Source organism: Rhagoletis pomonella, unplaced genomic scaffold (assembly GCF_013731165.1).
Source record: "Rhagoletis pomonella isolate Grant_MI unplaced genomic scaffold, Rhpom_1.0 Rhpom_scaffold_00005, whole genome shotgun sequence".
Taxonomy (NCBI): Eukaryota; Metazoa; Arthropoda; class Insecta; order Diptera; family Tephritidae; genus Rhagoletis; species Rhagoletis pomonella.
Window position 1 is genome coordinate 52,802,268 of NW_023458559.1, and position 12,425 is coordinate 52,814,692.

Below are 12,425 nucleotides of genomic sequence, written 5' to 3' on the forward strand. Positions count from 1 at the left end.
CCACTCAATTTCCCCATCTACTAAAAAATTGGTCCATTTATTACCATTTGGTCCATTTTTTGGAACGAAAATAAATTGGAAATGGCAACCGTGCCTCCAACTGGCAAACCGCGCAATCGGCGAAGTTGGGCCAGTTGTTCATCTCGAGTGGAGATAGGTCCTTCTGCATTTGGCCCTGTCACTAGGTCATTGTGTTTGTTGCGCCATTGCTTTCGTTGTCCGCAGATGGGTGCTAAGTCGAAAGATCTTTTCATAGAATAATTCTCTAGAATGTCCCCAGAAGCGTAATTTTTGTTCGTCAAGAAGGGGCTCTGCTTTCTTTACTTTCACTTTACGACATCAGATTGAAGAAATCGCATAAAAGACACTTTTTTTCCTTGGTCTTTAACGGTTCAGAAAGGTCCTCTTCAATTTGAATGGAGCTGCAAATTGTGCCCAACGTCGCTCTACATAACCAGTTTTGAAGAGATCCCAAATTTAAACATGACTTCGTTTCTCTTTGTACTGTGAAAAGTGGCTTCAAGACCAGTGTTGCCACTATTGGTCTTTTCCGACCAACTTTGGTCGCTTCTTTTTCATTTGGTAGGTTGGTAGGCAAAGTAAGATTTTGGTCGGATAGTTGAATTAAGTTTTTAAATTCTTAATTATAAAAATATATATTTCAAACATCATTTTGCATATAAATATTTGCCAATTGTACCTTTTAAACATTTTCCAATCCTGCCTTTAAAAATAAGAAACCTAATTGATTTGGCCACTGATGGAGCCAATGTTATGGCTGGAGACTTGGGCGGACTGAACACATTATTACTTTATTAAAAAAGATGAGATCAGTAACAATATTAATATTGATTTAAAAAATGTAAATAATCATATTAAAATATCTGACCTTTATGTTGGAACGAAAGCTAAGATCTTTTTATAAAAAGTAATGTCAATTGTTCTGAAATTCTTGAAGTTGAAAGCAATATATTAAAGTTTTACATAGAGTGTTTAGGCGCGTCTGCTAACACCTGGCGCCTAAATACATGCTATGTACTGCTGCATGTGCAAAAATTTCTTTTATGCAATTTATGAAATTTTTGCACATGCACTTCTCAACTGCCATGTAATTGGACTTTCTTAAGTTTTGATTAGATGGCACTTCAAAGTATGCTCTGCCTAGTCGGATGCATCCTCCGGACACTGCTTCCGGAGCATTTTGCGGACTCTGCATGATTTACAACCATGCAGAGGTGGTAAACGAACTTTACCATTGGCCACAGTGCCTACCCACCATTTTTGAACCAATAAATATTTTTTTTTATAAATACATACATGCAAACATACCGGTCTCCCCTCTCACTGAGTTATTCATGGAGTTTTTGGACCAAATAAATTTAAGATTTGATTTCAAGCGTGAAGATATACAAATAATAACACCAACTAAGGTAGTTTATAAAGAAAATTTACCAGTTTTACCTCTTTTGTTAAAGTCTCCCCATCTCATAGATTGCGATCGTGATATAATAACCCGCAATGGTATTTACTGAGGCTAAGTGAGCTTCACATTTCCAGCGTGCTGGATATTGATATGTTTTGGGAAAAGGTTTATTCTATTAAAAATGGAATGAATTGAAAATAGCTTCATGCATCTCGCCAATTTTGTTTTTAATATAATTTCATTACCACATAGCTCTACGACTGCAGAACGCAAATTTCAACGCTTTCTTTGATAAAAACTAAACTAAGAAATAAACTTAAGACTGGCAGTATCAATAGCATAATGTTACGCAAGAAACTTGTAAACAAAAATGACCCGCACTATGTGTGATCAGCTGCTAAATATTTGATGTATAATTAATTGATTTAAGTTCACTTTTAAGAAATTAAACTTATTGGTACATAACATGTACATATGTGTATAATTCATACAACCAAAAAATGTTAAATGATCTCATCTCTGTGCCTAAGACTGTACCTGCATTTATTTTTTTCTTGTTTTATTTTAAAATGTTTTGTATTCGAAACATTTAATCTTAAATAAATGAATTGTATGCTTTCAGAAAGCTTTTTTGTAATTGAAATTTATTTGATAGGTTGTAAACGATTTTGTTCGGATTTGGGAAGAAAGTTGGTAGGGGAAAAAAATTGAACAGCGTTGCCAGTTCAAAACCGACGTTTAGGTTGTTTATGTCGAGTTCAAGCGAAAGGTTTCAGTATTGCACGCATTATCGTTGACAGAGCTTTATACGCAATTCTAAGAAGGCTTATCCCGCGGTAATTGGCGCAAACGTCGGGCTCCTTCTTGTGAACTGAGATTTCAATTGTCGGCCATGTATTCATTAGACAAAATTTTACTCAAAAGCAAGTACATGCTCCCTACCTGGTCTGCGCCGCTAGACTTGAACAGCCGATCCAGTGAACCATCAGCCTCAGGGGTTTTGTTGTTTCTAAGCCGCATTATTGCTTTTTTCACCGCGGTTATGTGCCATCAAACGCGCCACCTATCTCGCCATTCAAAAGCATTGAGAAGTGTTCCCCTATAACTTATTTAACTTTACTCTGGGCGCCTGTTACCAGAATTCCATTTTCATCCTTTCATAAACTAGTGCCAGTCTAAAACGATTTCATTGGCGTCTCAAGCCAACATCTAAACATTCTAAAGCTTGTCGCATTCATGTCTTTCTTCCTCTTGAAAATGCGTATAACCTATAAATCAGAATTGGCCAGCGAAAGCTTTTATTTTGTGCCAGCCGTATGCAAATTTTACAGAAAGCTTTTAAAAGCTTTGACACGCGTGCCTATGAAGTGGCCAACATTGCTGCAAATTGTAAAGGTATTTTCCGTGTGACATCCTATCAACAAAACAATAAAAACTTAATTTTCCTTAAATATAATATAAGCCAACCTGTACTTTGCACAATTATTTAAGAAGAAAAAGTATAAAAAAAAAATTAAGCTCACTATTTCTTCTCATGCGGCTTTCATCAACCAAAAGTAGCCGCAGTCAATTGGCGCCAATTTACACGCCTACGCTTCAAGGTGGCTTCTGTATCTTCAATGGAACGCCAATAGTTGCTTGTTTTGTTGGCCAGTCGTTCGACAATGCGATAAAAATAATTTCGGCCCTCTGCTGTCATTTGAGACCGGTCTACGGGTGATTTCTGATTCTCTGCCGGTACTGAATGGATGAAACCCAGAAAGAGCAATGCCGCACAAAAAATCCAAGTTATTTTTAGCATTTTGAAGACCTCAATTTTAAAATTTTGCCGCGACTCGTGACAGATGGAACTAAATGGATTTCGCACCGTTTGCGGTACAATTTTTAATGACACATTTGTGTCGTGTTTACATACGGGTATGTATTTAATTTTATGGCACTGATGATTTCAATTCAATTTTGTCTTGTTCCTACTCAGTTTTGTGTTAAAGTAATTCTACCTGATAATCAGCACATATGCATGAAATGATGAACTTTTAATTAACGTCAAGTATTTCAGCGATAAGATAAAATCATCAAAACAAGTCTGTGTTCAGCAGACGGACAACGAATAACGCTTAAAAGTATGCAAGGTTTTTATTTCAGCTTTGATTTTATTGCATTTAGCTGAAAAATTAGCAGCAGCTTTTTAACCATGTACGTATGTGTGTGTGTATATATGTATGTGCATTAGGGTGGTCCAAAAATGCATGTGAAAAAGTAGAGTCCGAATTTGTATACCGAAGATTCTACCAGAACTCTGTTTATCTGCAGGAGGTTCCCAATAATAATACACAATTGTTTATTTAACCATTTTTTCATTGCAGCTATAACTTATAGGTCAGCCAAAAACCCCGAAAAATGCAATTGGGCGACCAATAAAAATCGTTAGTATTAAAAATGGTTAAATAAACAGAAATCTATACCATTTCAACGAAAAATTTAATTTTTTCCATATAAAAATACATGGAAAACTTTGAGCGCTTTGAGCGACCTCTAAATATTTCTTGATCTCAAAATAAAAAAAAATTGGTGTATACTTTTTTCGATGTAGAACAAGCCTAGGGGGTGGGGTGAGAGCATTACAATTCCGACTTTACTGTTTTTGGAGCACCCTAATGTACATACATTGTATGTACATCAACTGCCTCAAACTCCATCCAAAGAAACACCTTTTTTTTGCTACCATTGATATTTGTGTTAATATAGTGAATATCGTACATACATACAGTGTTGGAAAAAATAATAGAAACACAACGTGTTTGTTGATATTGATGCTTTTTAAAAATTCACATCCTAAAATCGTGGTATTCCATTCCGAAAAGTGTTTGTGCAAACTTCGTCAATTCGATGCACCGAATATACGAAGAGGTAATCAGGCAAGACGGCGGTTCAATAAGCTATTAAAACAAAAACTTTTTTGTAAGAATTTTTGGGTCAAAGTTCAATTTATTTATTTATCGGGCGGGGCCGAACATTAAATACCCGGCGCAAGTACTATGATTTCACTTTTCCGAAAGCTACCGCTACATGGTAATCCGGGGTGTATCAATTTTGAGTAAATTAACTTCCTTAAATTTCGAAATATTGAAATTTCAAGCATTTCTGAAATTTACCGTTATATGAAAAGCGGCCGAAATTTTAGTCCGATTTCAATAATTTTCAACGTTTTGATTTTATGTGGCAAGCACAATAACCATACCGAGTTTGGTACAAATTGGTAGAACTGTTACCGAGATACATATATATGATCATAAGTGGGCGTGGCTACGCCCATTTTACAAATTTTTATAATGTTCTTATTTTGCGTCTAAAATTTATTGAAAATATTAATTTTGAGTGAATAATCTTCAGTAGTTACTAAAATATCACAGTTTTCGTATTTCTGAAAATTACCGTTATATGGGAGGTAGGCGTGGTTATTGTCCGATTTTGCCCATTTTCAATACCAACCGTTTTACGCCCGAAAGAAGTGCACGTACAAAGTTTCGTTAAGATATCTCAATTTTTACTCGAGTTATCGTGTGCACAGACGGACGGACGGACGGACAGATGGACAGGCAGTCACCGCTTAATCGATTTCTCTTTTCATTCTGATCATTTAAGATCAAAGTTATAATACCCCTGTGCACAAGTGCGCTCGGGTATAAAAATGGGCCACAATTTATTTATGGCTAATTGCACTTGCAGGAGAAGTCTGGATTTTAATTAACGTAAACAAAATGTACGAAATCGGAGGGTATTTAAAATGAAAGAGTTTTCCAAACAATAAAAAATATATGAAAGCTGTACGTTTATATTATTTGTTCCAACACTGTATATGTATACTAGTGTTTCCAGATTTTTTTCCAGCCATACGGGACAAATGCATAATTTGTCCCAAAAATACGGGATTTACAAAAATTTAACGGGACAAATGAGAAATAAAGGATTTGCTTTAAAAGCCAAACTACGAACCATATATTAACAAAGGTGATCCTTTTCAACGAAGTAATGCTCAGATTAGTTATAAGCTTATGATAAATTTCTTTTATTTCATGGCAACACTTTTTAATTTCCACAAAAATATACCATAAAAACAAAGTAACAGATACAGTTGCGGTCAAAATAATAGCAGCGAAATTCAAAATGATGCTGTTGGCAACTTATCCTTATTTATTTATTGTTAATAACTTTCGTTTAAAAGATGAGTCCATCTTTATCAGATACCACATAAATAAAAGTTTCAAAAGCTTGCAAAAAGTTCACCAAAATTAATTAAACTTAAAAAAATTTTCATAAAAATTTCGATATTTTTAATCAGATTTCCTAGAAAGATTTCGAGTATGCGCCTTTATAGGTACAAGTTTCAAGTCGCTAAAAATTACAATTGATTTTTCAAATTTTTTGTGGAGGGTGCTGCGCATTTGCTTTCATATAAAAGTCAGTTTTGTTCATGCATTATAAGGAAGCAAATTCGCAACAACCTCCACAAAAAAATCTAAAAATTCAACGGTAATTTTTTGCTATATTTCTCTTACAGAGTTGCATGCAATAATGCTTGCTAATAACCTCCTACTCACAATAGCCGCGTGAAACCATGACCATGTTGAGTATAAGTTTGCAGGTTAAAAAGAGCAATGAGATTGTCGAAAATACTGGAAAAATCTTTTCCCGGAGGAACATTTCAAATTTAATGCAAAATACGGGTCGTCCCGGCAAATACGGGACATTTGGCAACACTAATGTATACATACATACGTGCATACATTTGAATGCGCTATCATGTTATCGCTGTTTACATCAATTATAAACGCAGCAAAAAATTAATAAAAACAATGGTAACACACATTTCTTTGTAAAGTTAATTGATTGTACTCATGCGCCGTGCCAAGCCTAAAATAAAATTCCATAGTCAATGTTAAGGCCGACTCGTATTCTATAAAATTCGCAAAAATGTGCAACTTCAAACTTCAGTCGATCAAAATCATTGAAAAGCAACATTCTAAGATGTGGCGACTTATTGTACCAATCGCGTTTTTCTGTACCGGTTTCAGCTTCGACATTGAAGATATATCGCAGATGGTCAGTTTTAAAATGAACTCCGTGTCTTCATTTCAATACTTTATTTTTAACCGACTTCACAAAAAGGAGAAGGTTATAAATTCGTCGGAATATTTTTTTTATGTACGTTACTGCATAACTTTGGACCACGTCAACCGATTTCGATAGTTATTTTCTATAGGAAAGGTTGTCTCACAGGCGGTCCATTCTAATTTTGTTTAGATCCGATCATTTGATCCTGAAAAAATTAACGGTACTCCAAAATTTTTATACATATGAGAATTGAAGTTGGTTTTGTTTTTTGCTTAAAAATTACTTGCTATTTTTTTGATTTTTAGATGTTATTCTCTTAAACATACGAATATATTTTTTTTAATTTCATTTAATTTCATTTTAATTGGTTCTTTTTTGAATACATTTCCTTTTTTTAATTAATTTTCTTTAAATAACTTCACAAAAAGGATAAGTTCATAAAATCGTCGGAATATATATGTGTATTTTTTATGTATGTTACCGCATAACTCTGGAACACGTCAACCGATTAATAATCGATAATTCTTTTTATATCGGAAAGGTAGTGTCTCACAGGTGGTCCCATATTAATTTGGTTTAAATCCCGATCATTGGATCATGAAGAAATTAACGATAATCTTAAATTTGTATATGAGAATTGAAGTCGGTTTTATTTTTTGCTTAAAAATTACTTGTATTTTTATTTTTTCACCACTTTATTTCATTTCAATACCATTTTTATTTCTAATATTCCTATATAGATCTGTAAAAATGCCACTGCTGGCGATGTTCTCCCGAATCCACAAGATTGCACTTCATATTTCATCTGTGACAAAGTTCCATTAATAAGCTTTTGCGATGTTGGACTACATTTTGATGCCAAATATAAAGTCTGCAACTGGCCGGCCTTGGCGAAATGTCAAGTAAATCAGGTACCTTTAAATAGTTTTTTACTTTACTGTGTATCAATATGAATTTCAGACTAATATCGTCCGGAATAGCGACCCTCAAGTTCAGCTTAAGCAGGCCTCTGTCGCAGGAATGACAAAAAATTCAACTGATTCAAAAGCTGAGCTTAAACCGGATGATGAGAAGATTTTCCTAGAACACCCATCTACGCGACCTCAGCTCGCCTTTATCGCTTTAGACGTGCATACTCATAGTCCCATCGATCCTTTGGCCCACTATGATCCGGAAAATGTCACATGTCGTCACTATGGCATCTATTTTCTGCCGCATCCCACCGACTGCAGCACCTATTACTTGTGTGCCTTCGGTCACATGCTAGAGCACAAATGTGGCCGCGCCACAGGCTGGAACTACAAGCGCCAAGTGTGCGAGATTCGCCCGTTTTCCGAATGCTTTAATGGCACCACTTTCCCGAATAGCACTACACAAATATTGGGGGATACTGCGACAACTAAAGATTTATTAGATGGCCAATCGACCGTCTTGCCGCCAGATAATGGCGTGTACACAGTATGCTACATTTTAAATAACGGTATTGCCGGAGCGCTAACATGGACGCCACAGCCAACAACAGACATAACTCCAAGTGTGACATACAATGATCAACAGTTCACTCCTGCTGCAGCTTCATCCACCGGAAGGGTAAAAACCGAAGTGAATGAAGTACCTGATTGTCCCAAGGACGTGGATGCGTATTTTCCACACGTGGAGGATTGCAGCAAATATTATATATGTATAATCGGTATGCCAGTGCTAACATCCTGTCCGGAGGGTTTGTATTGGGATCAAAAGGCGGAGGTTTGCGATTTATCTAAAAAAGTGTACTGTCCGCAGCAGAAATCCAAGATTAATATTTTTTAACTGACTTAAGTGCCTGTGAAATTTTTGAATAAAATGAAGTGCCACAAAGGTGGACAGTCTTCTTCCTCATAACGGGTGCTGTGCCAGCCAATAGGAAATGTCAAGTAAAGCCAAGTACTATTCCACCTAGTATTTCCAAAATCTTCTGCAGAATCTTTCTCGAACACTCCAAGAGTTGCTTCATCAGATGTTTTGCCTACTCAGTTAAAGTTGACAGTATGGACAGCAATAACCGAATAACTGTTTGACGTCATAATTAATTACGAAAAATTACAAAGCATAACATTAGAATCTTACGAGTCCAATAAGGACACAAAAACTTTTTTCTGAACAACCAGTGGCATAGGATATATAGCTTATACAGCACCGATCTTGCCCAGTAGACTTTGTATGATTATTTAGAAAATACCTCACGTAATTTCTCGGTTATATTATTATTCTTCTTATTTGGCGCTGTAACCGCCTACGCGCTTTTGGCCGAGTTCATTAAATCACGCCAGTCGTTTCTCTTCTGTGCCAACTGACGCCAATTGGAAATGCCACGCGAAGCCAAGTCCTTCTCCACTTAGTCTTGCCATCGAAGTGGGGGCCTCCGTCTTCCTTTGCTACCACCAGTGGGTTCCGAGCTGAATACTTTCAGAACTGGAGCGTCAGAGTCCATTCGAACGACATGGTCCAGCCAGCGGAGCCGCTGTTTTCCATCGTCTGCGGTGCTCGCCGTCGCCTACGCGTAAAGGCCCGTAAATATTCCGCAAAATCTTTGTCGCGAACACTCCAAGAGCCGCCCTATCGGATGTGGTCATTGTCCATGCTTCTGCGCCATATACCAACACGGGCATGATGAGTGACTTATAGTGAGTGGTTTTCGTATGTCGAGAGAGGACTTTACTCCTCAATTGTCTACTCAGTGCAAAGAAGCACTTGTCGGCAAGAGTGATTGTGCATTGAATTTTAATGCTGACATTATCGTTTTTAATGCTGGTTCCCAAGTAAACGAAATTCTCCACTCTCTCGAAATTATAACTGTCAACAGGTTTGTGGGTGTCAAGGCGAAAATGCGCTGACTGTTTGTTTGATGACCACCAGACCCATTCGCTTTGCTTCCTTATCCAACTTGGAAACGGCAGAACAGACTACGCGGTTCTTGTTACCGCTGATGTCTATGTCACGGGTGTACGCCAGCAATTGCACGCTCTTGTAAAATACTGTTCCTGAGCGGTCTAGCTCTGCAGCTCTTATTATCTTCTCCAACATCAGATTAAAGAAGTCACATAAAAGAAAGTCGCCCTGTCTAAAACCCCGTTTGGTGGCGAACGGCTCGGGGAAGTCTTCCCAATACTGACGGAGCTGGTGGTATTGCTCAACGTCATTTTACACAGCCGTATGAGTTTTGAGGGGATGCCAAATTCAGACATAGCGGCGTATAGGCAACTAATTTTAGTGTTGTCAAAAGCGGCTTTAAAGTCGACAAATAGGTTGTGAGTGTCGATAATTTTCCCGCGGGTCTTGTCCAAAATTTGGAGTATTGTAAACACCTGGTCTATGGTGGATTTGCCAGGTCTAAAGCCACACTGATAAGGTCCAATCAGTTCGTTGACGGTGGGCTTCAGTGTTTCACACAATACGCTCGATAAGACCTTGTAACCTATGCTTAGAAGGCTGATCCCGCGTTAGTTAGCGCGTATGGCGGGGTCGCCTTTCTTGTGGATTGGGCAGAGCACACATAAATTCCATTTATCGGGCATGCGTTCATCTGACCATATTCTGCATAAGAGTTGATGCATGCACCTCATCAGCTCCTTGCAGCCGTACTTGAATAGCTCATCTGGCAGGTTGTCAGCTCCAGCAGATTTGTTGTTTTTCAAGCGCGATATTGCTATTCGTACCTCGTCATAGTCAGGTGGTGGTACATCGACTCCATCATCATCAACTGTGTTTCGGATTCGTCTTCTCCACAGCTTTCAGTGCTGCTACCATTCAGCAGGATATAAAAGTGTTCCCTCCATAATTTAAGTTCGTTCTGGACATCAGTCACCAGGTCACCATTGTTGTTCTTACAAGAGTTCACCCTGGTTTTAAAACCTATCTCTCTGATAAAATTTTCGGAAATTTTTCCCGACGTCCAGCATTTCAAGCTCTTCGCACTCACGTACTTCGGCCTCTCTCTTCTTATTGCGGCAAATACGTCTCGCTTCCCTCTTCAGCTCCCTATAACGATCCCACATGGCTCGCGTTGTGCCCGATTGCAGTGTGGCCCTGTTGGCGGCATCTTTTTCTCTGCATCTTCCTGACACTACTCATCGTACCAGTTGTTCTTTCGGTTTCGCTGAAATCCGACTACTTCTTCGGCGGCGGTGCTTAATGATCGGGAAATGTGGTTTCACTGCTCGCATATTTCGGCTTGTTGAAGAGTGCTCTCTGAGAGCAGGTGTGAGAGTCGAGTAGCGAACTCATTGGCCGTCTGTTGTAATTGCAGCCTTTCGACGTTAAGCTTTCCTTGCATTTTTGTGCGCACATTTTTTGCTGCACAGAGGGGGGTGCGTATCTTGGCTGCAACAAGAAAATGATGTCGATGTTTGGCCCTCGGAGTGTACGAATATCTAAGACACTGGAAGTATGCCGTCCGTCTATCCCAACATGATCGATTTGGTTTCTCGCTTTTCGATCTGGGGACAACCACGTAGCTTGATGAATCTTTTTATGCTTAAACCTAGTAGCATACTACCACGTTTTGGGCCCGGCGAAGTCGATCTGCCTCAGTCCATTGTCGGACGTTTCGTCGTGTAGGCTGAATTTTCCGACGGTGGTTCCTAAGTCGCTAAGCACGATTTTGATATCATGGCGGCGGCAACGCTCGTATGTGCGCTCTAAGCGTTCATACAATAGATCTTTGGACGTCTCGTCCTTCTCTTCCGTCGAGCATGGGGGCAGATGAGCGAGATGTTCAAAAATCTCGCTTTGATGCAGATTGTGGCTGGAAGCTCGTCCACCGGGGTGAACGATAGTACTCGGCGACGGAGTCTCTCTCTCCAACCACAAAACCAACGATATTTTTTGCCTTGCCCCGTCCAACGCATTTCTTGGATGGCGGTGATGTCAGCTTTTGTTTTTATAACCTTCAAAATGGGGGTCTCATCCGAGGCTTTGGTGTTCTTTTTCATTGGAGTCTGTTTTACGTGGCGGTCCCAAGCCCAGCGCACAACCCATTGTTGGGACGGGGATTTTTTCACAACCGAATACACGTCTATATAGCAAGCCGCTTGCTCCAAGACAGGCACCCACTTGCAGCCGCAACTACTGGTTAACAGACGCTGCAGACTTCGGTTAGCCCTTAAACCGAATAAGTCGGAGTGGCCCCAGCGAAGCTCCCTCTCTTTCTGCCGTGACCCAAGGCTCCACTCGGGTTGGTTACCGCATCTCGCACATGGGTTGCTCACGTTGCCCAGAGTGCGCGAAGGAGGACGCAGGAGTCGGGATTGAGTATAGCCGTGCAACTGTAACTGCATACCCAGCGCAACGACTACACCACATTGCACTCCATTTCTCGGTTACAGCTGTCCAAATAAAGAAGTTTTAAAGTAAAATCCCATATCTGAACAATCAGCTGTATGGAAGCAATAGGTTATAATGACCCGATCTTTGTTATTTTTGCCTTGCCTTTATTAGCTTTGGATGTAACTATGTAATATTGATGCGCCTAAAAGGTGCAGCGATTTCCATTCTCAAGTTACATACCTGATGACAGTACGAGTAGGAATTGCTTTAAATTTCCATTCTTAAAGTAACCTGATGACAGTACGAATGGAAATCATAAAATCGAGTTTTTAGTTTTTAAACTATAATTTTTTTATTTACTGTAAACTTTCTGTTGATCTGAACAATCAGTTGTATGGTATTGTATAGGTTATAATGGTCTGATTTTTCCGATCTTGGCAAATGATTAAAACATTATAAAAATACCCTCACTTACCACATTTCAGCCAGATATCTCGAAAAAAGGAGGAATACATTGCATACAATTAGACGGACATGGCTAAATCGACCCAAAACGATGCACAGAAATCAAAAAAAAAAATAC

The 12,425-nt window shown here is 38.7% G+C and overlaps 1 protein-coding gene across 1 annotated transcript; it reads left to right on the forward strand.

The window, feature by feature from the left end:
* The first annotated feature begins 6,451 nt into the window (after positions 1 to 6,451).
* LOC118740149 (probable chitinase 10) lies at positions 6,452 to 8,382 on the forward strand. The gene is made up of 3 exons (XM_036471643.1): positions 6,452 to 6,526; positions 7,279 to 7,449; positions 7,499 to 8,382. The coding sequence occupies exons 1-3, from the start codon at positions 6,452 to 6,454 to the stop codon at positions 8,345 to 8,347; spliced, it is 1,095 nt and encodes a 364-aa protein (XP_036327536.1). The 3' UTR covers positions 8,348 to 8,382.
* The last annotated feature ends 4,043 nt before the right edge of the window (positions 8,383 to 12,425 follow it).

Excerpts from the sequence above, each read along its gene's own strand:
- LOC118740149 (XM_036471643.1), top strand. The coding sequence starts at position 6,452 with ATGTGGCGACTTATTGTACCAATCGCGTTTTTCTGTACCGGTTTCAGC. Across the intron at positions 6,527-7,278 it reads TTGAAGATATATCGCAGATG|ATCTGTAAAAATGCCACTGC; the intron begins GTCAGTTTTAAA and ends ATTCCTATATAG. Across the intron at positions 7,450-7,498 it reads CGAAATGTCAAGTAAATCAG|ACTAATATCGTCCGGAATAG; the intron begins GTACCTTTAAAT and ends TATGAATTTCAG.